Below are 24,164 nucleotides of genomic sequence, written 5' to 3'. Positions count from 1 at the left end.
CTTTCATTATTTCAATCAAAGTTAGCTTGAACTTCTTACCTTTTTCCCCACAATAGAGTTTATTTGTGTTCTATAATCATTAGGAGTACAGTAATTCCTTGCTGTATTGTGGTTTACTCTCTGCGGTTTTGCTACTTTGTGGCTTTTAATCGTGCAATGTGTTATGCATTCGGGTTTGTTAAACAGTTGCCCCAACCCTTTTGTGCCAATGTCTGCCTGTGCGTCAGTACCCTTGCTGTCTAAGTTGTACACGTCCATTCCCATTAGACGTTTGTGGTAACTCAGACTATTATGGGTTTTCCATGAAAAAAAAAATCACAATTTTATTTGTCAAATCAATCGTCCAATATCATTCATTTGCTTTTAGTAACTTCTTCTCTTTTGTTGGCCAGTTTAAGATATGGCCTTTTCTTTGCCACTGTTTCTAGGATACAAGCGTCTCAGAGTGGCCTCATCACTGTAGATGTTGACACTGGTGTTTTGCGGCTATGACTTAACTAAGCTGCTAGTTGAGGGTCTGCAATGCGTCTATTTCTCAAACTAAAAAATCTAATGTACTCCCACTTTCTTTATACTCGGGTTAGAGCCTGTTCGTGCTGTTCTATATAGGGAGTTGAGGTAAGATCTTGGGCCCAGGCTCGAACCTGGCCCTAAAAGTCTGGCCTGCACTGGTCTTAACATGTGATTAACTAAGTCCGGCCTGGCAAGTCCGGGCTACTCTTGCACCCTTTTTTTATTTAGTTTAATTTTTCTGCACTTTGTCGAAAATCCCACTTTGGCGCTGCACTTTGGCGCTGCACTTTGGCGCTGCACTTTGGCGCTGCACTTTGGCGCTGCACTTTGGCGCTGCACTTTGGCGCTGCACTTTGGCGCTGCACTTTGGCGCTGCACTTCGACGATGCACTTTGACGCTGCACTTTGACGCTGCACTTTGGCGCCAAAACTCACACTTCGGTGTCAGAGTACTTCACGTTGCCAAAGTAAAACTTTGGGATTACTTCGGCGACGAAATAAAGCATCGGATTGACTTCAGTCAGATACAGGCAGGTTCGGGCAGGTTCGGGCAGGTTCGGGCGTAAATATCCGCAGGCCGAGTTCGGTCAAGCAGAATCTTTCTAGGCCCAATCTTACCTCTAAAAGAGAGCAATCCAGACCATTGTAAGAGATCTTCAATCTCTTGGCAATTTCTTTCATGAAAAAGCCTTCATTTCTTAGACCAACAAAAGACGAGTTTCATATGAAAGTTTCCTTTTATAATCATACCCCACAACTGTGATGCTCCAGATAATAGACCACCTAGACGGAAGGTCTGTTTTAAAGCTTCTTTAATCAGCTAAACTGTTTTTGTATGTGCTAACATCATTCCTCAAGGGTTTTCTAATCATCCATTAGACTACTAACGTAATTAACAAACACGATTTACTATTGGGACACTTGAGTGCTGGTAGCTGGGAATGTGTCTCTCTCTATAGAAATTACATTGAAAATATTTTCAGTTAAAATAGCCATTTACCACATTAACAATGTATGGGGTGGATTTCTGAATGGTTTTAGATTATTTTCAATTAAAAGAGCAGGGCTTTTCTTTGAAAGTAGCTTGCCTACACACAAATCTTTTTTTCGAGTGTCTCTAAAAGCCTCATGTCAACAAAACAATCCGGATGAAATAAAGCAAAACAGATGCATTTGTCGTGACTGTTTCTATAATTTTGTAGTCTTTCAGTTTTGGGTACCGTGTGTATATTTTTTTCCGTTCCATTGTTCATTTCTGTTTCGCGCGGTTCTGCTGTTGTACAATGCTACCCCCTGCTGACTGATTTAAATGCCTACAGTTTAGCAACCTATAGTATGCATATGATGTAACGAATGTATTTATTTTAAAAGTTGACCTATACTCATTACCTCGAATTTTCTAAATTTAAAGGGGCTCATTACATCAAATGATTTGTTTTATGACCTATTCTTAGACGGAGGCAAATATTGTGTTTTATTTTAGGCTAATGATACCTTCCATGTGGAGGTACGCAATCTACGTAGCCATTTGTGTGTGTCAGAAATGTTTGTACCCTACCGGGAGGATTGATAGCTCTAAGAGTTGTTCTAACCATTTTTTCGAACTGTTAGGATGAGAAAAAAACACGACACAAAAATAGCAGAGGATGGTTTCGATCCATCGACCTCTGGGTTATGGGCCCAGCACGCTTCCGCTGCGCCACTCTGCTAGTTAACAAAAGTGCTAATAACTTATGATATTGATATAAGACAGGTGGTACTACATGTTATCAATTTCGGTTCGCAATTTTGTTCTGATTTGGAATTTTTAACCTGTTTTTTTCACTTTTACTATGTTTTTATTTTGTTTCGAGAAAGAAGACCAAAAAATATCTGGCAGTTGTAGCATATCGAACATTATTTTTCTTAAGTTGTAGTGTATTTCTGTTGATTTTGTTTTGTAAAATAATTAAAAAAAAATCTGAAAAAATATTTTCAAGATTATTCCCTTTATTCGTTTACTTTTTGCAGTGTATTTGATACAGCTTCATTAAACAGCTATTATATCTCCCTGTATCGATACCAACATTCCCATTATCTCCCACCCCTACTATAAACCATTGAAGAACCCGCAATCATGACAGGCCGAATTCGCAAAATCAGTTACAGTATAGTCAAGTCAAGTCTATACCGATATTTCGTACTGTAATTTACCGAACCACAGCTAAGCGTGTTCTATGTAATTAAATTACATATTTAGATAGCTGATTTGGTATGTTTACTTGTCAATACAACACCTTAATAGTAAATAGTAAAACATCAACATCGGGACAAGAGTTATTGTATTATTTTTCCATTTTTTTAGTCATAAATGAATGAATGAAAACTTTATTTCGAACATTATGAAATAAAAACAGGACAAAAACAATGACTCAACAATGGTAAATGGTCTGCATTTATATAGCGCTTTTCAATTCAATGAAGACCTCCCAAAGCTCTCTACAATGTGCTTCACATTACCCATTCACACACACATTCACACACTGATAGGGAGTCAGCCATGCAAGGTGTCTACCTGCTTATTGGGGGCTTCAGGGATTCAGTGTCTTGCCCAAGGACATTTCAACATATAACATGGAGGAGCCGTGAATCGAACCTGCGTCCTCTTGATCCTAAGACGAGCGCTCTACCTCTTGAGCTAATGCAACAAAAATGATCTTAACATAACATAACATAACATGTTCGAAAAGGGGTAGGAAGAAGTAGACGCTTAATTTCCCTACCCCTTCATCTTCTCTATTAATTACATTTTACATATAGCTCCTCTTTTGTGTCTAAATATAACAAAATCTCACGGATATACATATTACATAGGTCAGATATCAATATTTATGATAATAACAATAGTCACGTATTTTATACACTAATCATCGTAGTACCCATCTATTAACGTTATATTGCTAGTAGTCACTAAATATAATTGAGACACCAATAATAACAACAATAGCATTAACAGTTATGATATAATAATGATAACAACAAGGTTAACTATAGCTGTAAACGCAGTATTTCCAATCTCTCGTATCACTCATACCCCATTTTCTTCATCTCTGTATTCCGCCAGTAATGTTTTTTTGTATTTAAATTTGAACATGTGAATAGTTGGACATTGTTTGATCTTGTCTTGTAAATCGTTCCAAAGTTAATAATTTAATAGTTTGGAGTGCAGGAATGAAATATTAGTATGATCCCAATATCCTACCCTGTCTATGGTTCTAATTGCACGTTTCTGGAGGATAAAAAGGGGCTGTAGTGAACTTTTGTAATTATTGCCCCAGACTTCTGCACAATAATAGTCTAATTAAATGAGGCTCAGATATCTTTTTACTCTCTCATTGCCTTTCATAACTACTGTATGACGCTTTACACTGAAAATAAAAGTGAACAGCTGATGCAAGCGCTGTATCTGAGGCATATAAGGAGGCTTCTCCTGCCTCTGGTAACCATGGAAACCCAAGACAGACCAAGGAAGCGATGCCCCACAACCCAGGTGGTTATGTATGGGTTCAGTGAGCCGCAAACTACCTCATGAGTATATTTTGTATTTATATATTATATATATATATATATATATATATATATATATATATATATATATAATGTAGTAACCTGCTGCCGCCTATTGATATGGCTGAAATGCAACATTTACTCAGCTCATCACTGGAACAAAGTAAAGATGATGGCACTCTGGTTGAAAAACACTTACGCTAACTGTAAAAACGCTACATAAAATGAGCACCTTTTTAAGTTAAAACAGCCAGGGGTTACCTACATATAGAGTACTTGAAGCAGAAAATACTTCATGGTGATGTGGACATTTTATTTATTTCTCTGATTATTTGGAGGAGGGGGATCAGGGTAAATGACTTGAATTCTCATCATTGTTTACCTCTCATTTGAAAGACAAAAACGAACAAAAGAGACAAACCACAAGAAACAAAATGATCTTGTCTTGTTTACTGCACCATATATGTACAGGCATAATACTCCAAAGGCAATTGGAAATAATACAAACACAACTTGTAGCAAGAAAGAACAAAATAACATCACTGCAATCTCTCTTGTTTTTTTGATGCAGAACATGAATCTCCACATGGCTATATGGCTAAAAATGTCTGCTTAATCAATATTTGGTAGGGATTAAGAATTAAACGTCTGAAAAGACACAGTTAAAAAAACACACACAAAAAAAAATAAAGGATTATGGATATGATGCTGTATAGGCTCCTACCAGTCCAGAAAAGGTAGTTTGTGATTGTGGAATGAGACTTCATCTGACAACCAATCTTTGAGGCAGCCATTTTGAGAGTAAGCATTGGATAGACATCATTGTTGCTCCAAATTCTACTAATGAGCAATGGCTTGCATTAAATAATGTGATCAGATGTTAGCTGATCCAGGACCAGTGTTGGGATGAATACAGATACATTTTGTTGTAACAACTACTGTAACAAGTTAGAAATAAAATGTTGTAACTCCACACTCATTACGGCGTGGTGGGTTGCACTGCAATTTATTTAAAGTAGCTGACTATTAGAAGTAAGATAGGGCCTAAAAAATCAGCCCGACACAACCAGAGTCGCGAGTATAGATACCCAAACCTGCCGGATTAATTTGATCTGAAAAACCGAGCCCGAAGTAAACCCGTCTTGCAGCGCCGAAGTGTGTTTTGGTTGAGGTGCACAGCTTCGGGTCTACCTGGGGCCAAGTTCTCAAATCAAGTGTGCACTTGGAAGTGCACAACTGAAATGAAGTGTGCATGTCCCCGAAGTGCAGCAAGATGAAACTGATTGAATTGGTACCGAAAATAAAATCATATTGTGCAGATTAGAAGCTGCAATTAGAGAAATATGTGGCTGAAAAGCAGAACTAAAGTTTGTGAAGCTTGTAAGCTTTTGGCGAGAAACAGAAACGACGTCCCATGTAAGGGACGTCGGGGTGGCAAGAGGAAGCGGCGCATTTTCTTCTGTGACACCGACAATGAAAATGTCTTTGGATTTAGTGATTTGGAGCTAAACTGATAGTTTGGTAAGCATGTTCTTTATGATAGCGTTATCCGAATAATATAACCTTGGTGCTGAAAAATTTCCGCGCTATACTGCAGAGCAGACATTTGTTACTCAATTAAAAGTACTGTTACTTCAGAAAAAAATATCACTCAAATAGAAGTAAAAAGCAGTCATCTCAATAATTACATGAGTAAAAGTAAGTGCATGCTGTGCATATACTTCACCACGGGGGAAAAAAGGGCGAGAGAGAAGCCCTACCCGCCCTGACTTAATAATAGACATTTGAACTCCTTCCGGATTTGGGCCCAATATCTTACTTCTACGGACAATTCTTCCTTCTTTTATAGTGTAATTTACATAACATAGCTAGCCAACAACGGTTAAGAACGGCAGACGTAGTACAACTGAATATAGTTATGGTGGCGACGTTTCCAGCACAGAGTATGATGACACAGAATTTTACATCATGGGGATATTCCCCCTAAGATTAAGGCTGAGTCCCATTCTTCGCACTTTCACTCGCTATGTGCCCTAGTCACTCGGTTTGCGCGTTCACGTGAAAATGGGGTGTGTCCCGATACTCTCAAGACCGAGGCAGAAGTGCCCTCAAACCATGTCGTAGCCACTTCAAGACCGAGGGGGCTCTCGACCTCCCTTGGCAGCGAAGTGACTACCCAGAAGGCTTTGCGAATTCTCAATATCAACAAACATGCCCGGAAAGGAACCGCACAAATGTAAGTAGTTTTCCACAACTACGCATGTATTTGCAACAAAATGTATTGAGATATCTTAGTTGGACGTAAATGCAATAGAAAATCGTATTTTCGCGTTAAAACATGAACATTGCAAAATCGCTACTTTACGAAGTGCACAAATCTACCAAGGGAGCTGCCAAAAAATAATCTTCACGCTACAAACTCAAAAGTAGGATAACTGCAGAAAATCACGGTTCAGCCCATCCCTGTTTGTATCTTAAACGAGTCGTGTTTTTACATGTACATGGCCAGTCGCTAAAGGAGCATAGTCAGAATAACGTTCTGGACATACGCGCTTGTTTACTGCACACAATTTCGGGTGTCGTGTTTTATTTACAATATGATTATTTCATGTGAGATCAGAATGCATTAGTTTTCATCATGCATTATGAGTAATGTCTCCGAATTTCACGTGGAAATACAGTTGAAACAAATTACTATCACACAGTCCACTGCCTTCTCTGTAAACACATATTAAGTAAACTAATTACCTTTTCAAAATGTTGTCCAAATGTGGAGACAATTCTAAAGCATATGTGATGCTGGCCAATAGAAGGCTCTTACAGCCATAAGAATAACATGTCAATTTTGTGTATCTATTCACTATCAAATAATTATCCAGAACACATCCTATAATTTCTCACATCAACTTGTTGAGCATCCTATACACAGTTGTTTTTGTGCAATACACAAGCATTAAGTAATTCTTGTTTTTTCCACCCAACCTAAAGGCCAATGTAGAACGTCCCGTGGAAGAGCTGGCCACCATCACAGCTACCACGCCATCCACACCGACGGGCACGTCGTTGGCATCTTCTAATCCGGCGCCAAACCCCAAATCACCCAGAAAAAAAAGGAAGCACGATACACTCCTTGACTTTTTGAAAGCGGAGTCTGCCGGAGTGAGGAAAAGGCTCGAGGAAACTGTGGCCAAAACTGAGCGGTTCCCGTCCTTTTTGGGAAGCTCGTGGACAAATTTCCAGAACAGTGACATCCCTGCAATGTTTCCCTTTGTTTTATAAAAGGAAAATATTTTATTTTATTAAGAACTCAATGAAGTTCCAGTTTGTGTTTTCCAGCTTTATGGAAGTATTGGTATATTTTTGTTACAATTTGTGACATATTATTTATTTACTATTATGTATTTCGGCCCAATGTGATTTTGTTTTTCTGAAAGTAAACTATTATTTAAACTGGAGTGATTTGTAGTTGTTTTCTGTCCAACAGTCACATAGTTCACACACAGTATCTCACATCATTATGAAATAAACCACCAAGGTGTTACTCAAAATAAAGATGTTTATTGAATAGTAATGCAGAAAAGCACGGAATGCAAATGTGGGTCTGACTTCCAAAGCCTAAAACATGGCTTTTGGGCAATTTATTCCATATTAACTGTGGACAATTCTGTGTATCGTGGACCTGGGAACCCTGAAGACCCGTGACACCACACGGTAGGACAGACCGTGGGCCAGCCAGTATAGGCCCTCCAGCCATGGCCCTGTTCCCTCTTTAGCAGCTCCTGCAGGGCCCACATGACCTTCTTGCTCAACCTTAAGTCCTGAATGAGTTTTGACTTCACATCGAACCATAAGCACAGGATGGGAACATTCCTGTCCAACCTGTCCACGCTTATGGGACAGCCACTCTGGAACACAATAGATAACAGACAATTTAGACATAAATGTGGGCATAGATGATGTAAGCATCATGAAAACATGTTGAAATGAGCTTTTTTATATCCAATGACAACTCTTTTGAATTAAATTCCTTATGAACCAAGGTTTTTGGGTCGTACAGGGAAGTTTGGTGACGATATTATGTCAGCTTAAGGGTCAGGTGGACTGTTCTTGTGTTTGTTTACTTTTCATCATGTCACACACTAAAGACCCCTACTATATGTCATAAAATGGCATTAAGATACTAATAAGTAGATTGACATTTATGTCTACACAAACATAAGGTATTATGTGAACGTGCATTGTATGTTAACTTTTACTGTATTTGACCGAACGGGTCATTTTTTAAATGAGTGTACGTACCTTGTAAAGATGAATCAGCACTACATAGCGCCGAAGCTGTCTTCAGTATAGCACATTTCTCCTCCGTTTATTGGAGACACGGAAAAGATGATGAGCTTTCAGGCAATCGGTAATAACACAGCAGTAGCGGGCATTTTTAACATTGCACGAACTCTCCAACTGACACACTACGAGTTGAGACTCGAGTTGTTTACATGTGACGTAGACCAATACGTCACTGAGGTCTACAGCCAATTAATATTACCGCCATCTCCTGGACAGGGGTGGAACCTTGCAAGTCTTGTCCAAACCTTTTCCGCTTTGCACTTCACTCGCGGAGGGCACTCCTCTTCGAGGGACCTCACTGGAGGGTCCTCAGGGCCGAGTGAGAGAAATGGGATTGGGCCATAGACTTGCATCTAATCCATATTTACAACTACGATTAAAAAGACTCAAATCCGGGGGGCAGTTTATACGCTAATATTTTGTTGCGTGTAAATTGTGGTCTTTTGACTTGTGCAACTATTTTTACACTATTCCTGCAGAAAAAAAAACAAAATGTCTTGGACAGTAGCTAGAAATGGAGACGGAAATATTTGAGTGGTTTGAAGCCAAGGGTCCAAATGGATATGTAGTGGCTAGGCTAAGCGTTAGTTTGCTGAAGCGTTTACCGTTTCCACAGCGTTTACCGTTTCCACAGCTTGCTGTATACGTTTTCTTCAATTTCTAATTTTTTAAGCAGTTTAAGGGCGTCAGCTTCAATGCGATTATATGCGGTTCTTTGTAACCAGACAGTTACTTTCAGAGTAATGCGCTACTTTTGGGTGTCAATAATCTGGGGAGGAACAGAAAAACGTTTTAAAATGAAGGAACTAGTAACTGTAATTAATTACAGTTTTTCAGTAACGTGCCCAACACTGTCCATGACCAACAATTGATGTCACTCATCACAAAACTCGTGGAATGGCCATCCCAGCAAAGCATGGATTTTGTTTCTTAACTCGTATTCCAGAATAAAATCCCAATAATAAACCAAATGCTGTGCTTGGACTAGCGGTGTCCCATCCAACATAATATTGTTTGGAAGAGTTTGACTTCCAGTAAATGGAACAATGTGTAATAAGTGACCCACTAGATGTTGCTGTATTGTGTAGTGCAACTGAAAAACATGTGCTACAAATCACAAAGAAAAATACAAACTATAGAGATGTAGAGGAGTGAGAGTCAATGGAGTAGGTTCGTGTAATAGGGGTGTTTGGATAAGAGGATCAGTCAAAATATCTGTAATAATGGTAGGCAGTAATGCACAAAAGAAATGGATGGTTAACTTAAAGAAGATAAAGAAAGTACAGAGAATCAAAGAGACCAAAGCACACCAATTTATTCCTATTTTTTGACTGACCAATAGTTTTTTTAATGTACCCCAAACAGCAGCAAGATGACTGACAATAATGTTGGTCAACCGGTATTTGAATAAATGCATGTTTACAAGAAAGTTTAAGTATTTTGCTCGTTATTTAAATCAGGGGTGTCAAACTCATTTTAACTTGGGGGCCACACGATAGAACAAACATTCTTTCGAGGGCGGGACTATATTAGAAAGAAAAAAAGAGAAAGAAATAAGAGAAAAAGAGGGTGTGAAAAGTAGAGAGGGCAGGACAAAGAAAGAGAAAAAGGAAGAGAAAGAGAGTGAGAAAAATAAAGAAAGAGTGCGCGTGAGAAACAAGAGATAAAAAGAGAAATAGTGAGAGGGGAAAGGAAGAGAAAGACAAAAATCCAAGGGGAGATATAGAAAGAGAGAAGGGGAAAGCAAGAGAGAGAGAAAGAGAAAAGGAAGAAAGGAAGGGATAGCCAAAGAAGGTAAAAAGACACACAGAGACAAAGAGGAACAAAAAAAGAGAAAAAGGAAGGAAAAGAGAGAGAGTGAGAGAGAAAGAAATACAAGTACAGCGTGAGTGAGAGGCACCTGGCTTTGGCAACATCAGGTGGACATATTTCAACTTGCACCTTGTTTTTGTCTTGTGCTTTGTTGTCTCGCGGGCCGGATTCATTTGCTTAGCGGGCCTGATCCGGTCTGCGGGCCGCCTGTTTGACACCCCTGATTTAAATAAATATTGTTTATTTTGAATGAATAGATATTTTTAACCACTAGGAGGTGGTAAATTGTACACAACGTCCCTTGAAACCCATTTGACAATCATTTTAAGATCATGTCCTGTTGGATAACAAACAAATAGTTGAAACGCAATGACTCATTCAATAATAATAGTAACCCCCACAGGATTTGCAGAATTTCAAATTTATCTCCAAAACATTTTTGGTCTGTTAACTTTGATGCTGTTTAAATCCTAAAATAGGTACTCTACAGGCCAGTGTTTGGCCAGTAAACACTTAAAGCAAAAGCAAGGTTTAAAAAACATTAAATTACGAGGACAATAAAATACAGTTCGGAAGATGGGCAATAGTTGCAATATGTGGAGAAAATTAGTAAGCGTCTTTCAATACCCTTCGAAAAATGCTATAATTAAATTTTGTGCTGGCAATTCAATAATTGTAAAGCCATTTTTTTTTTTGGGAGAATTTCACTCAATACATTTTTCCTTTTGAGAAATCATAATTGATTACAAAATCTAATGATAATTACTATGATGGTTCTCTCAAACAGGCACTTTAATGTAAACTAAAAGTGCGTAGGTGTAGATAAACCTTTCAAGTTAGATCTCTCTTTATATTATAGTGGTATTTACCCTGTCATTAATTCATCAATGCTGTACAACAATTCAGAGTAAAGAATTTGTGTGAGTCATGCTGATAAACACGAAAGCAAGACAGGACGTTTCAATAATGTGCAAATGCAGTCGGGTCCATTAAGAGTTTTCGACGCAAAAGTCCCGCAGGCCCTGGAGTACCAAAAAGTGACCGTCACTGAACTATCTGCGGCATCTCGCTCCAAGCTTTTGCCTTCTTCTTAGCCAAAGCCATCCACGGGGGCTCGTCCTGGGGTAAAGTCGGCGTTGGACCTGCAACTCTGGATGCCGGCAGTGGCGGGTTGATTCTTGACGAAAAAGGGGGCGAAGTGAGTGGCGTTGGTGGGGTTTGGACTGGCTTGGGTTCTGGGGGAGGTTTGGAACTTGGAGCTTTTGTGAGAACTGGAACAGGAGTGGGAGGAGGTAAGGATCGATAGGTGGGGCCAACGTGTGGTGACGGTTTGGAGGTGGGTGAAATCAGTGCCGGTTTGGGGGCTATTTTAGCGGGTTGAGTTGGCACAGGGGTGACGGGCGACTTTCTGGTCTCGTTTTCTGTAAATGATGACCGCTTACTTTGCTCTGATGAACTCACTGGAAGAAGAAATAATTTCAATTTGGGAATATATGAATGTGTTTGTGTGTGCAGGTTTTTTCCACACCTTTTCCAGTGAATTCAGGTGTTTTAGTGCTGGGTTCTACCGTGGATGTCGAGCTGACCCTGGTAGGCAGTGAAGACTTCCTGTCCTCTTCCTCCTATTGATAAAGAGAGAAATATAACTATAGCATGCCCCCCAAAATGTATGCATATTCTAGAGGCTGTTATTTCTTCTCTCTCCATAGACTGGACCCATCAAAGAGGGTGATGGCGACCAGACTTGACTTTGAAAAAAATGCTACTGGAAGTATGAAAACACAGTAGAAGTACAAAGAAGATTTAGGAGGGTCTTTCACAAAGAACCACCAACATGAGTTACCTTCACTCGAAATAGAGATACATGTGAAGCTTGCCGGAACACCACGCACATAGACAAGCCCCACAAAAGAAGGATTACTGGAAACGTTTCAACAAAGTCCAAGAAAGTCTTTGTGGCAAGCTAGCCGTGAGGTAAGCATTTCCAAATCCATCCATCCATCCATTATGTGCGCCGCTCATCCTCAGTAGGATCACGGGGTCGCTGGAGCCCATTCCAGCCATCTTCAGGCAGTGGGCAGGGGACACCCTGAACCGGTTTCCAGCCAGTCGCAGGGCACACAGAAACACACAACTCACTCGCTCATTCGCACCTAGGGACAATTTGGACCGGCCAATTAACCTGACATGCATGTTTTTGGAATCTGTGAAGAAACCAGAGTGCCCGGAGGAAACCCACGCAGGCACGGGGAGATCATGCAAACTCCACACAGTAAGGTTCGATTTCATGACTTCAGAACTGTGTCGCACACGCGCTTACCACCGCGCCGCCGTGCTGCCCCATTTCCATATCATCTGTCCATTATGAAAGGTCCATAGAGAAGTTATATCCCAAAATTAGTCCATGTTTCGAATGACTGTAGAATACACTTCAGTTTGACAACGTCCAGTCTGGCAGCCATCACTCGTTCACAGTTGCTAAAACGTGTATAAATATTTTTGGGACACCATGTAGAAGCAGCTTCTAATTGATGTTGATTATTTATGCCCAGGTCTATAATTACTCAAATGTATAATTGATAGATTTTGAAGACTGTACTTTACTGAAAAAGGTACAGACGCTCCCCTACTTACCAACCACTCGACTTACGAAAAACAGTAGACACGAACAGTTTTTTCGGGATGTCGAAAATTATCCGGACATTGCTGTGAGTTAGATTTTGTATTGTGTGCACCATTTTCTGGGTACAGGACGTAATGTAGTACTTCTTTCCGCGTGTGGCGCGGTGAGAGCTCAACCAGCATCCACCCCAAAGAATAAACCTGGCTTCTACTTTCTAGTTCGCGTTTAAACATTCTATACCGATATTCAGCATGCTAAGAACTTTGACATTTTTATTGTTTAATATCTCGTGCATCCATTCAATATGGTTGGTGTAAAGTGTAAAGAAGAGGTGAGCTGTTTCATTTGAAATGAAAGTGGAATAAAATAGTTTGATGCGGATGAAAAAATGGTTGGAGGTTTTTTTTTCGTCCACTCTCTACCACGGAGGAGGACCTCTTGAAGCACATCCTCCAAAAGTAAGTTAAAACTTCACTTTATTTATCTTTACAGAGCATATTATTTTATGAAATGTTTATTTTTTTAGTACAGAACTATACAGGTTACTTCTAAAAGCCTTAAACATACTTATCTAAACCTTAAACATACATTCCATACAAAATATAGCACTGAAGCACTTATGAATGATCGACCGTCTCGTTCATAAGTAGGGCAGGGTCTGTATCAACTCTAGTCACAAGTAGCAATCCCTTGCAATATTATGGTTTCACAATTTTCATTTTGCATTTTCTTCTACGTTCTGATGGGCTAAATAGCAATGCCTTTTAGTTTCAAGCAGATTTTTTTGAAGCTTCAAAATGCCATGCCAAATCTGATTATTGAATATTTGTTCATTATTTAAGCAGTTAAAATAGAACTAAGTCATATAATAAAGGAGTTTTTATTATATAAAAATAACGTTGGTTGATTTAAAATATTTTGACTGATTATTATTAACTCATATAGTTCGTTGGTTAGGTTTGATTATTATTTGTTGCTTACCTTCTTGACAGTCATCTCTTCTAGCGAATTTTCTTTATAGATTTTCTGTTTTTGCCTGGCCATGGAAATCCAGCTGGGACCATCAGATTTTGCAGAATCCCCACGAGCTGCAGCGGGTTCTGCATGAGTGACAAAGTTATTAGAGGCTGCATGGGAGCATACTCCTGACTGGATGTGTGCACCTGAAAGACGCTTGGTTTTAAGTCCAGTTTCCCCATAGACGTCTGGTTTCTTAGGGAGGGCAGGTTTGGTGCAGGCGGGATGGCTTATTGCAGGTTTGAAACCGGTTACTTCAAGTGTACAGCTGACAGGCTGCGTAGGAGGCTCAACAGGTGACTAAAGTGAGGACACATCAATTGTCATTCAAATGCACATCATTACCTTGTTAATTTGATTTACTTGCACTGAAACAAGAAGCCCTGCAAATTCGTTATAGTAGGATAGCGACAATCACATACCTGTCAACCTGTACGTTTTTGCCATACAAAGTACTTTTATTATGCATTTTAAGACGTGGACGACGAACAAGAAAATCTATACGGCAAAACGCAAATTTGTCAATTATGGGTACCATCCGGTATACACAGACTATCACGAAATGGCAAATCAATCAAATCAAACGAGTTCGCCGCGGTTGCCTCCATCTCAGTATCGTTTTTTTCGTTGCAAACGAAGCGAGCGGTTTGATGCCACTGTGCGCATGCGTCTGCCACCTGGGGTTTTCCCATCCTGCATCATTCCGATCACACGTGAACAAAGTCTTAAAAAACATCGGATTTCATGTGGTAGTTGTTTAGTGAAAGGAATTCCGTTTCTTTTTAGAGAATCTGCTTTTTCAGCTCAACTCATTAAAGAGAGCCGTCCCTCAAACGGCTCACTTGCTTTGATGCATTATATTACGAATCATTATTGTTGTATAAAGAAGTTAAGAAAAAAAGGAAGTATAAAATGAGAACGTTAAAAAAGACCGGTTTGTGGTTATCCCTTTAATCAGTATATTACCAACAATAATTTAATGCAGAAAATGAATTAATAATTTGAATAAGAAAATGTATTATTCTACTTAATTTTATTTGCATGTATTTTTTCCTTCTACAGTGAACGTCCAAGCTACCTATTTTTTTTACTTTTTTATAATAAACCTCATTCATGTCGAGCAACTCAATATCTCACAACAACATGTTAATTAACAATATATATGATATAACGAAACACATGTACAATATAAGATGTTAAACTACCTAAATAAACACGTTTGAAAAAAATATGGTGCAAGATTATTTTGTTTTTTGTAAGGGAAAATACGACAGTTTGTAAGGGCATGGAGCCCTGGAGGTTGACAGGTATGCAATCAAGGCCATTCAATCATTCATTCATTCATTTGTGCAAGAACCTTAGCTTTGTGGACTATTTTAGCCACTAGAGGTCACCAGATAGAGGTTTTAATCATTATAATGGACTTCACTCGAGCAATGGTTGTAAACTGGTCTTACTTTAGGACCCACCATCGCACTTAAATCAAGAGAGAATATCCACTTCTCAAATGTATTGAATGCAAATATTGCAAATTTAAAACAGATGGTTGAATGCATTCGCATTTATTTAAATAAATGACCAGCAAAACCAAAATGACTTCCATCTATCAATTATCTGCACCGCTTATCATCTTTAGGGTCGCGGGGGAGCTAGAGCCCATCCCAGCTATCTTCGGGCAGTGGGCAGGGGAGACCCTGAATTGGTTGCCAGCCAGCCGCAGGGCCAAAATGACATTTAAGTAATAATATTCCCATTAAAGCAGAGGTCTAAAACTCAATTTACTGTGGGAGGCGCTGGTGTTAAGGTTGGGATGCGTTGTTTGAGGTGTCCTTAAAAGCTGAAAGTTAAATATGTTCTCTTGACTTTACATTGCAACTATGTGCTTTTATTTTACGTTTATCAGCCTTGTTTTGGGCGGAAAACATTAGGTTCTAGGAAATGAGGCTAGATGGAGTTCTGGAGACAAACATGTCATACATGTCCCTGTTGTTTTTTAAATTTATTTTTCTATTAGTCAGTGTAGCACAATAATGGTGAAAATGCTTCCAATACAGTCCAAACACAGACCCCCAAAAAGAAGGGTTTAATCGAGGGTGTCTTTGAAATGTTTTTATTCATGAACAACTACCAAGCAATCATGTGTTATTCTCTGCCGCCATCTCCTGGCTTGCGGTCGTGATTGCAGCCTTAAGTCTTCAAATCCCGCAACCCACATTTAAGGTTTGTGAGGTTGAGAGAAAGTTCCAATCAAGATATTCCTCTGTTCTCAAATATATACTACACACAAATAATAAGGTCTAATAAATAAATAAACAAATAAAAAGGTTTTTTTTAAAAAGATGGAAATAGTAAGGATATGCTAGTAAATCAATCTGCAATAACCAAAGGAAAAAAAAAGCGACTGACTTAAAGCCCCATTGTGTAATATTTACTAGATGGGACTGTTGTCTAATACAAACACAAACCAGTGCCACAGACCACAGCGGAACAGCAAGATCCCAAACAGACATGGCGGCGACCTCTAAGCAGGGATTCCACAAAAAAAAGAAATACACATTTCTTGACCATTTCTTTTTTTAAAAAAACAACATTGGTGTGATAATTCATGTATTTTTGCCTAGTATTCAAATCAAGGTTTTTTTAGCTGAATGAAATGGGTTTTTTTGTACCACTAGGTGGTACTAAATATTACACACTGTCCCTTAAAGAAACTATGTATGTAAGTAGAAAAAAACCCAATTGATAAACTCACCCAAAGATACGTGCAAGGTGCCTCCACTGCCTTTTAAGCTTCATTTCAACAGTGGTGGGGATTTTCTCTAATACTCTGGAAGGCTCCTATACCGCGTTTCAACGTAACATAGTTTTTGGTGATTAAATTGCAAAATACTATTAATTGAATCAGCGAATTTGTGCAAACTTATAGTCAGTGCCATGGTTTAAACCAGGATGTTTAGCAGCTAGCCAATCATATTCGAGGACAGACGTACAATACAAGTTATTTTATATTAAGGCGGGGCCATGAACTCAAATGGCCTGAGATCGTGAGTTTGAAACCCCGTCTTTAAAAAAAAAAACATTCATGAAAAAAACAATTAATTTAAATAATAAGGAAAATAAAATACAATACAAATAAAATTGCATTTCTAAAAATTTGACATAACACGAGCCTGAACATAATTGTCAGCCCTCTCTCTAGAGGTACCCGGGAAAAAAACAATAGCTGGTATAAGGCTTGGCAAAAAATGAAGAAAAATGGTGCAGTTAGGTGAGTTTAAGTCTCCGTAGTTAGTATTTACACCACTCATTTCCCGCACTAAACATTTATTACACACTGTCCCTTTAAAGTTCACTTAGCTGCATGTTTGATAAAACCTAAAATGCTTCTTCAGTAGCTTTTATGTTAATATAATAAAACCAAAATATCCACGCTCAACATGTGCAAACAAACTTTTTTGGTCTTTTTCAGCGGTATAAAATTCAGAGTGTCAGCTCACATATCCATGACATCATTGCCATCTACTTTAATGGATTGTAACTGACCATCAATTATTTTTTTCTTTTATTAGCAATGTCCGACAACCAACTGAAAATGGGTCTGTGACCCAAATGTGGGACCCACCAGTTGAGAAACACTGCACTAGAGAGATCAGTTCGGTAATTTGAATTGTCCCAAATTGAATACCGTAAATTCCGGACTATAAGCCGCTACTTTTTTCCCAAACGTTCAACCCTGCGGCTTATTCAGTGACGCGGCCAATTTATGTAATTTTTCTAACAGCCGCCAGCGGCGCTCGAGTACAAAAGGTAAGATTTAGACCGGTGGAATATATGCGCCGAGGAAGACTGCAACTTCTTAGCTTGTACACGAATTAAATTAGCGTAGACATATCCTCATCATGCAAATTGCAAAAATAAAAGGCACATGACGCAGCTTTCAAGCTAAACGCTATCGAGCAGTCCGATAAAGAAGGAAACAGAGATGCTGCACGTAAACTTTACTTTGCGAGCGTGTTGCTAGCGTGTTTTTCAATAAGGGAGCATGGGTTGACGTCTATATGACAAAGTCTCTTTCCCATACTGAAGGAAGATGACTTTGATGACGTCAGTTATAAGTAGGAAGATGAGGACGGTTTACCGTGATTTCTACTCGTACGGTATGTTTTTTTTAACAGACCCGTTTACTGTGTTGCGAGCGTGTTGCTAGTAGCGTTTTGCTACCCTTCATAGGCACGGTTTGAGATGAAAGTTATAATATTATTATTAAAGCTTTGAAAACTCTCGGTGTACCGTCTTTCTTTGTAAATATGTGTAACTATGTATAATATGTATTTGCAACTGTATATTTTTGTAATGTATTTATTTTAGAGACCTATTCTGATATGTTTTCCACGACCGAATCAAAAAGAAGGGGCGAAAACAACGGGGGCTGACGGGAATTGGAGTAAAGGTGAGACGTGTTTGTGGACGCAGCAGACAATAGTGGATATATATTTTTCCCACCCTTACCTTTGGAAATATACATTTTTTTTCCTTGGATTATTTTCAACGGGACTCGGACTCTGCAGGTCTGCATCAAACCTTAAGTACCGGTATCATTTTCAGTTCATTTTGCCGGCTGTGGTTTTTGGACTGTGCACTTTATATTCAGTTACAATCGCGGGACTCAAAGTTGGGTTTGGATGAATTTTGTGATTGTGTTACATGTTTTAATGTGGGCGCATGCAGCTTATATACAGGTGCGGCTTGTGTAAGTACAAAAGCGGTTATCCTTTTAAAATGTGGTAGGTGCGGCCTATAATCAGGTGCGCTCTATAGTCCGGAATTTACGGTACATGAAGATTGCTTCTCACCTCTGTGTTTTCCTCTTCCAAGCTGAAGCGGTGCACGAGACTTGTTTTCCTCAGTCGCACTCCAAAGGGAGTGTTGTAGGTTCCCTCTGTAGCCACAACGTGTTCTGTAGAGAGAAATACGGAATTAACTATAAATTACAGTTTACAAATGTATGTGAGGGGTGTCAAATTCAAACGAACAGAGGGCCAAATAAAGAATTTGGCGAAAGCCGATGGCTACACTGATCGAATATTGACATTTTTATAAAATGGCTCATAAAGTCTAATGCAGGGGTCTCCAACATGGTGCTCCCAAAAGACAGCTGAGGTGCCCGCAGACCAATTCTGAAAATAGCTCACTAGTGCTAGGGCATTGTGATTTTCTAGTAAAATAGTAATCTAAGTGGTTGACTGAGTCTATTTAACCTTACTTTAAATAATAAACCTAGTAAAAATATAGTAATAACATGACACGTTTTTTTAAAAATGCATAACAAAAAAGAAGCTTTTAGGTTAGAGACTCCTGTTCTAGTGAACCCAAATGAACCTACTGAAAAGACAATGTTCTTTCACAAAATTCTCATAACATGAACACATAAATGAAATAAGTCGGTATTATTCACGCACCATCAGTAGCCTATAGTTTGTGTTTTAGCAAGAGCAGGCTAAATTTACTATAAAAAAGCGCAATTTTTTTGTAATGCACTTTAAATCATAATTTCATTGAAATACAAAGAAATACAGTGCCAAAATGTACGAACAAAAAATACTTTCTTAAAAGAGAAGTAACATACAGTAAAAAGAAAAAGCCATTTGAATGCAAATATTATGCACCAGATGTATGATTCAAAATGTACAAATAATATTAACCTACTGACGATTCAAATAATAGACATCTCCTTAGTATAGCTGTCTATTATTGGAGGGCGGCAGTAGCTCAGGAGGTAGAGCGCTCGTCTTGGGATCAAGGGATCCCAGTTCGAATCCCGGCTATTCCGTGTTACATGTCGAAGTGTCCCTGGGTAAGACACTGAAACCCTAATACCCCCAATAGGCAGGTTAGCGCCTTACATGACTGCAAGGCCGCTATTGGGAAATGTGGAGCAAATTGTAAAGCGCTTTGGGAAGTCATTGACTTGAAAAGCGCTATATAAATGCAGATCATTTCATTTCATTATGGCTACAACTGCTATTATTATGGGCCCATTTCTAAACATGCCTTTTGTATCATAATGAACACACACAAAAGCATTATCTCTCACAGGTATGGCTAAAGAAACATTTCCGAAAGTGGTCGGAAAATGGCAGAAAATGATTTCTGACCTAGATTATTTTAAATCTCACATTGACTTTCCCACATGTAAGGCAAATTTAATAAAATGCTATTTTGATTAATAAAGTGTTAAGTTTGTAGAAAATTAGTTAAGCAGCAAAATCTAGCAAGTTTTATCCATCTCATTTGGTAGCCAGTTTAGCACAAAACCCGAGCACAACTTGTCACGGTTGCCATGGAGCCCAATTGGCCCCGCCCGTGTGGTGCCAACTGCGGCTTGTTGACATATTGGCTTCCTTCCTTTTTAAGCTCAGTGCTCTCACTCACCCTTTGTCAGTCCGTCAACGAACTTCTGCACTGGCAAGACGTGGGTTTTAACTCTGTCCGGTTTCCTGCTTGGGTTTCCTGTCCGGTATTGTTCCGATCTATTTTTTCCTGTTTAATATTGATATCCAGTTTTGACATCAATCCTTTTTGTCCAGTCCTGTCCGGTACCGCCACCATCTGTCTGATATCTGCTCGGGCAATTGGTATCGATCTCGTCGGCCTCTGGCTTCCTGTCATTCCACGCCAGACTGCTGCCTTACGTCTTCCGGCCAACGATCGCCGAATCACTGGTGTTCGAGTTAACGTGCAGGACTGCCCCATTTCCCGTAAAATAAAAGCTTGTGTGAGAAACTTCACGCACTTGGGTTCACCTCCTGTTCCGGTTCTTGCCACAACTTGGATGCTATTTTCAGTGGATAAGTGGAAAAATAACCATAACTGAACTTAGTTGTATTAATTCAAAATCTGGCCATGACAAGTTAAAATCTTGTAAACAAAGTGACTTTGGATACAACCTTGTTTATGAATTTAAAGGGAAAGTGGGTATTGTTTGACCACTTATTGTTGCTGTATTATAATAATAATAATAATAATAATAATAATAATAATAATTTCCTTGTATTGTCATTCTGTGTAACAATGTACACAGAACGAAATGTCGATTGCACCTGACCCGTTGTAGCGAGCCGATGCAGCCGCAGCCAACAGAGGGCGCCGCCGACCACTTTTTAAGTCTTAGGAATGACTCGGCCGGGGCGCGAACCATCGACCTCCCAGTCTCAAAGCGGGCGCCTTACCATCTAGGCTACTGAGTGTAGTGCGACCAATAACGAGTGCTAAAAAGCACAAGGATGTATACAATCTACGGAGACTTAAAGTGACCAAAATTGTCTATTTTACTTCTCATTTTGTTACCCAGCCTTTCACAAGTTTTTTTTTGTTTGGCAGGTATCTGTACTTTTGGTGAGGCTCATTTAATGCAAAATGTATGCAAATTTCTCTGCCTAAGAGTATTTTAAAAATGTATGTTTTTTTTATGGTCGGACCTGTATTTTTCTTATTATTTAAATTAAATATATATATTTTTTTAATGGATGACGTTCGTTCGACCACTAGGAGGAACTATATAACACGCATTGAATCAGGTTGATTTTTAAGGAGGTTACGTCTTCTGTCTCAAATCTGTTCGATTGTCATACTCGCTCACCTTCTTTGGTTGGAGCAGAGTTTTGTTCTCCGACCGAGTTCAGGATCACAACATTCGTAGAATTGACATCAGTTCCACCTGCCACTGATGTTTTCACCAATTTCTCCACCTGGCTTTCCACCTCTCCGTTTTTTGTGGTGATCTGCTCTAGATCCTCACCTCCAGGCCCAACAAGCGCAATGTCTTTGGCCTCTTCACTAGAAAGAGATCTCTGCCGGGCAGGGGTGATTGTGAAGCGAACTTTGCTTTCACGATTCTGGTTCACTACTTCATCCTTCGGCAAAAGATGCGTAGTTTCTTCAGATGTATAACAAATCGGAGTCACTTGCTCTTCTTTGGCTTCTGTCACTGTGTCAGTTATCTCTTCAACCTGCTCTTCTGTCTTATAAGAAGCCGTTTTGGATTCGTCATCAGTTGGGGGTAACTGAAAGGCGAATGTGTCAGACTCTGATTGTGGAGAGGCAAAAGGCATGTGGATGGAAGTGGGCGCTGTGTTTAATCTCTCGGTAGGAATGTTGGTCTCTTCAGGAGTGAGAATCTCACAAGGAACATTGGTGTCTTGAGGAGGGAGGGTCTCAATGGGGATGCTGGTCATACGGGTAGTGCTAGTAGTGTCAGCAATGAGGGCTTCACGGTCTCCAGAAGGAATGTCGCTGTGGGAAGGAGAGGAAGACCAAATTAATATTTTTTGGTTTTCCACTATTTCTTCTTTCATCTCTGGGGATTTCTCCAGGTGCAGATCTTTATCTTTTTCCTGATCTGAGTCTCCCACCTCTGCACTTGTTTTATTATCAGCGCCATTTTCATGGAAAGGCATTTGTGTATCGTGAATGGGATCAAATGACTCTTGAGGGGTTTCAATATCTTTTACATGTTCTTCGTTATTGCTGTCATCAACATGGGTGACTTCCCTTTGAACCTCTTGCCATGTTTCATCAGGGATAATTTCCCACTCTTCATCTCCAGCTTCTTTGTCTCCCTCATCTATCCACTGCTCTATTTCCTCGTCCACCCTATTCTCTTTATCCTCTTTCTCCTCTTCCTCTCCAATGTCTCTTGACTCTGGGTCTTCCTCACTTGCCTCAGTTTCTTGTTGTTCCCAGTGGTTTGATTGGGTTTGGTGCAAGTCCTGTTCTTCTTTAGGTCTGAATTCTAGCCCCGATTCTTGTGGGTTGTCCTCTAATTGTATCTGAAAGAAGAAACCAATGAAGTTTTTACGAATATCGTCAAAGACTAAAAGAAGTATATTAGAAAGGTTGTAATAATTCAAACCCCAAATCATGAAAAAACAGTCAGTTTGTCCTTAAAGGTGCTTGGCGGGGCTTGTGACCTTTATACTTATTAGTGCCATTTCTGGACTAAGATGATCAAATAATGAATGCATATCTTCGAAGATTGAAAATTATAATAGTGCAATTGGCTCAATAAACACAATGTCTTTGGTTGGAATATAAGGACACTAATTGGCATCATAACGTTGGTTGGATCCCTTAACGACTATTCCTAAATTGATCAAATTCAGTATGAAGCAGTGTGCAAGATTATTACATTCCTGAAGACAAAAAATAGAGAATATACCCAGGCTGGGATAGGACCAATATTATTTATCAGTATCAGGCTGATACAGAGCACTATATGAAGGTAACAGTAATTGCAATAGCAACGCAATCTATGAAAGGTCATCTTCTTGTCGATGTTTCACAACCAGAAAGGAGAATATAGAAAATAATTGGATTTGTCTGGAAATCTGGAAACTTGATATACAGTACACTAAATGCACTATACTGTTGGGGCTTGACATTATTCTTTTATTTAGATATTTTATCTGTTAACTAATTGTCATGTTGTATGTGATCACAATAAATTTAAGTACTAGACTCATATTGGTATAGTGGTCCCTCTATATACGAGCAACTTTAATTACTAGAAATCTAAGATACAAGATGTCTTCTGAGCAAAAGTCTTATCCGACATACGAGAATAAAATCCAAGTTATCACTACCACTAGAGAGCAGAATGCTCGAGACTGCTCACTGCCAGCATTAGCTCATCTTAGTTAGCATGTGCGTAAATGCATATGTTTTATCATCAGTCTCTCATCGGGTCTGTGAACAATGCATCACTGGTAAAGAGGGCGCAGCAGCGCCTGTACTTCCTGCGGAGACGGAGGAGAGTTTACCTGCCACCACCTACGCTCACCACATTTTACAGAAGCACCATAAAGAGTATTCTGACAAACTGAATCTCTGTGTGGTGTGGAGGCTGCAGTGCCTCTGCCTGGAGCAGTAAGGGGAGGGTGGTGAGGACAGCGAAGAAAATCATTGGGACTTCTCTCTTGTTCATTCAGGACATTGGCCAAAGCTGCCTATCCCGTGCCGAAAACATCATTGGGGACCCTTTTTCAACCTCATGCATAGACTATTTACATCTGCTAGCCTCTGGACGAAGGTACTGCAGTGTGCGGTGCAGGACAACCAGGTTTTGCAACTGCTTGATCCCCTTGGCCATTAGACTGTTAACGGCCAAGCCCGCATATAAAGCCTACCCATCTGCTTTCCCACATCTGGTTTTAACTTGATTTCATTGAAAATAATTTAATTTAAGGAAAAACTTTTTTTTCCCCTTCTCTTTAAATTCTATTCTGTATAGTGAATATGTCTACCCGACTGC

The 24,164-nt window shown here is 39.4% G+C and overlaps 1 protein-coding gene across 2 annotated transcripts in view; it reads right to left on the bottom strand.

Moving 5' to 3' along the window:
• Positions 1-8,750: 8,750 nt before the first annotated feature.
• Positions 8,751-24,164, bottom strand: part of LOC148359293 (uncharacterized) — a 93,020-nt gene continuing 77,606 nt past the window's right edge. For both annotated transcript variants that reach the window (XM_088344506.1, XM_088344507.1), the window contains 6 exons: positions 21,495-22,683; positions 18,709-18,812; positions 14,002-14,155; positions 13,820-13,938; positions 11,744-11,837; positions 8,751-11,675 (listed from right to left, as the gene is read on the bottom strand). In XM_088344506.1, the coding sequence (XP_088200632.1) occupies positions 11,260-11,675; positions 11,744-11,837; positions 13,820-13,938; positions 14,002-14,155; positions 18,709-18,812; positions 21,495-22,683 (2,076 nt within the window). In that variant the 3' untranslated portion in view covers positions 8,751-11,259. The remainder of the gene's footprint in view (positions 11,676-11,743; positions 11,838-13,819; positions 13,939-14,001; positions 14,156-18,708; positions 18,813-21,494; positions 22,684-24,164) is intronic.

Source organism: Urocampus carinirostris, chromosome 9 (genome assembly GCF_059441175.1).
Source record: "Urocampus carinirostris isolate Australia breed hairy pipefish chromosome 9, RoL_Ucar_1.0, whole genome shotgun sequence".
Lineage (NCBI taxonomy): Eukaryota > Metazoa > Chordata > Actinopteri > Syngnathiformes > Syngnathidae > Urocampus > Urocampus carinirostris.
The sequence above is the reverse complement of the archived record's forward strand: the minus strand, read 5'-3'. Positions and strand labels throughout refer to the sequence as shown.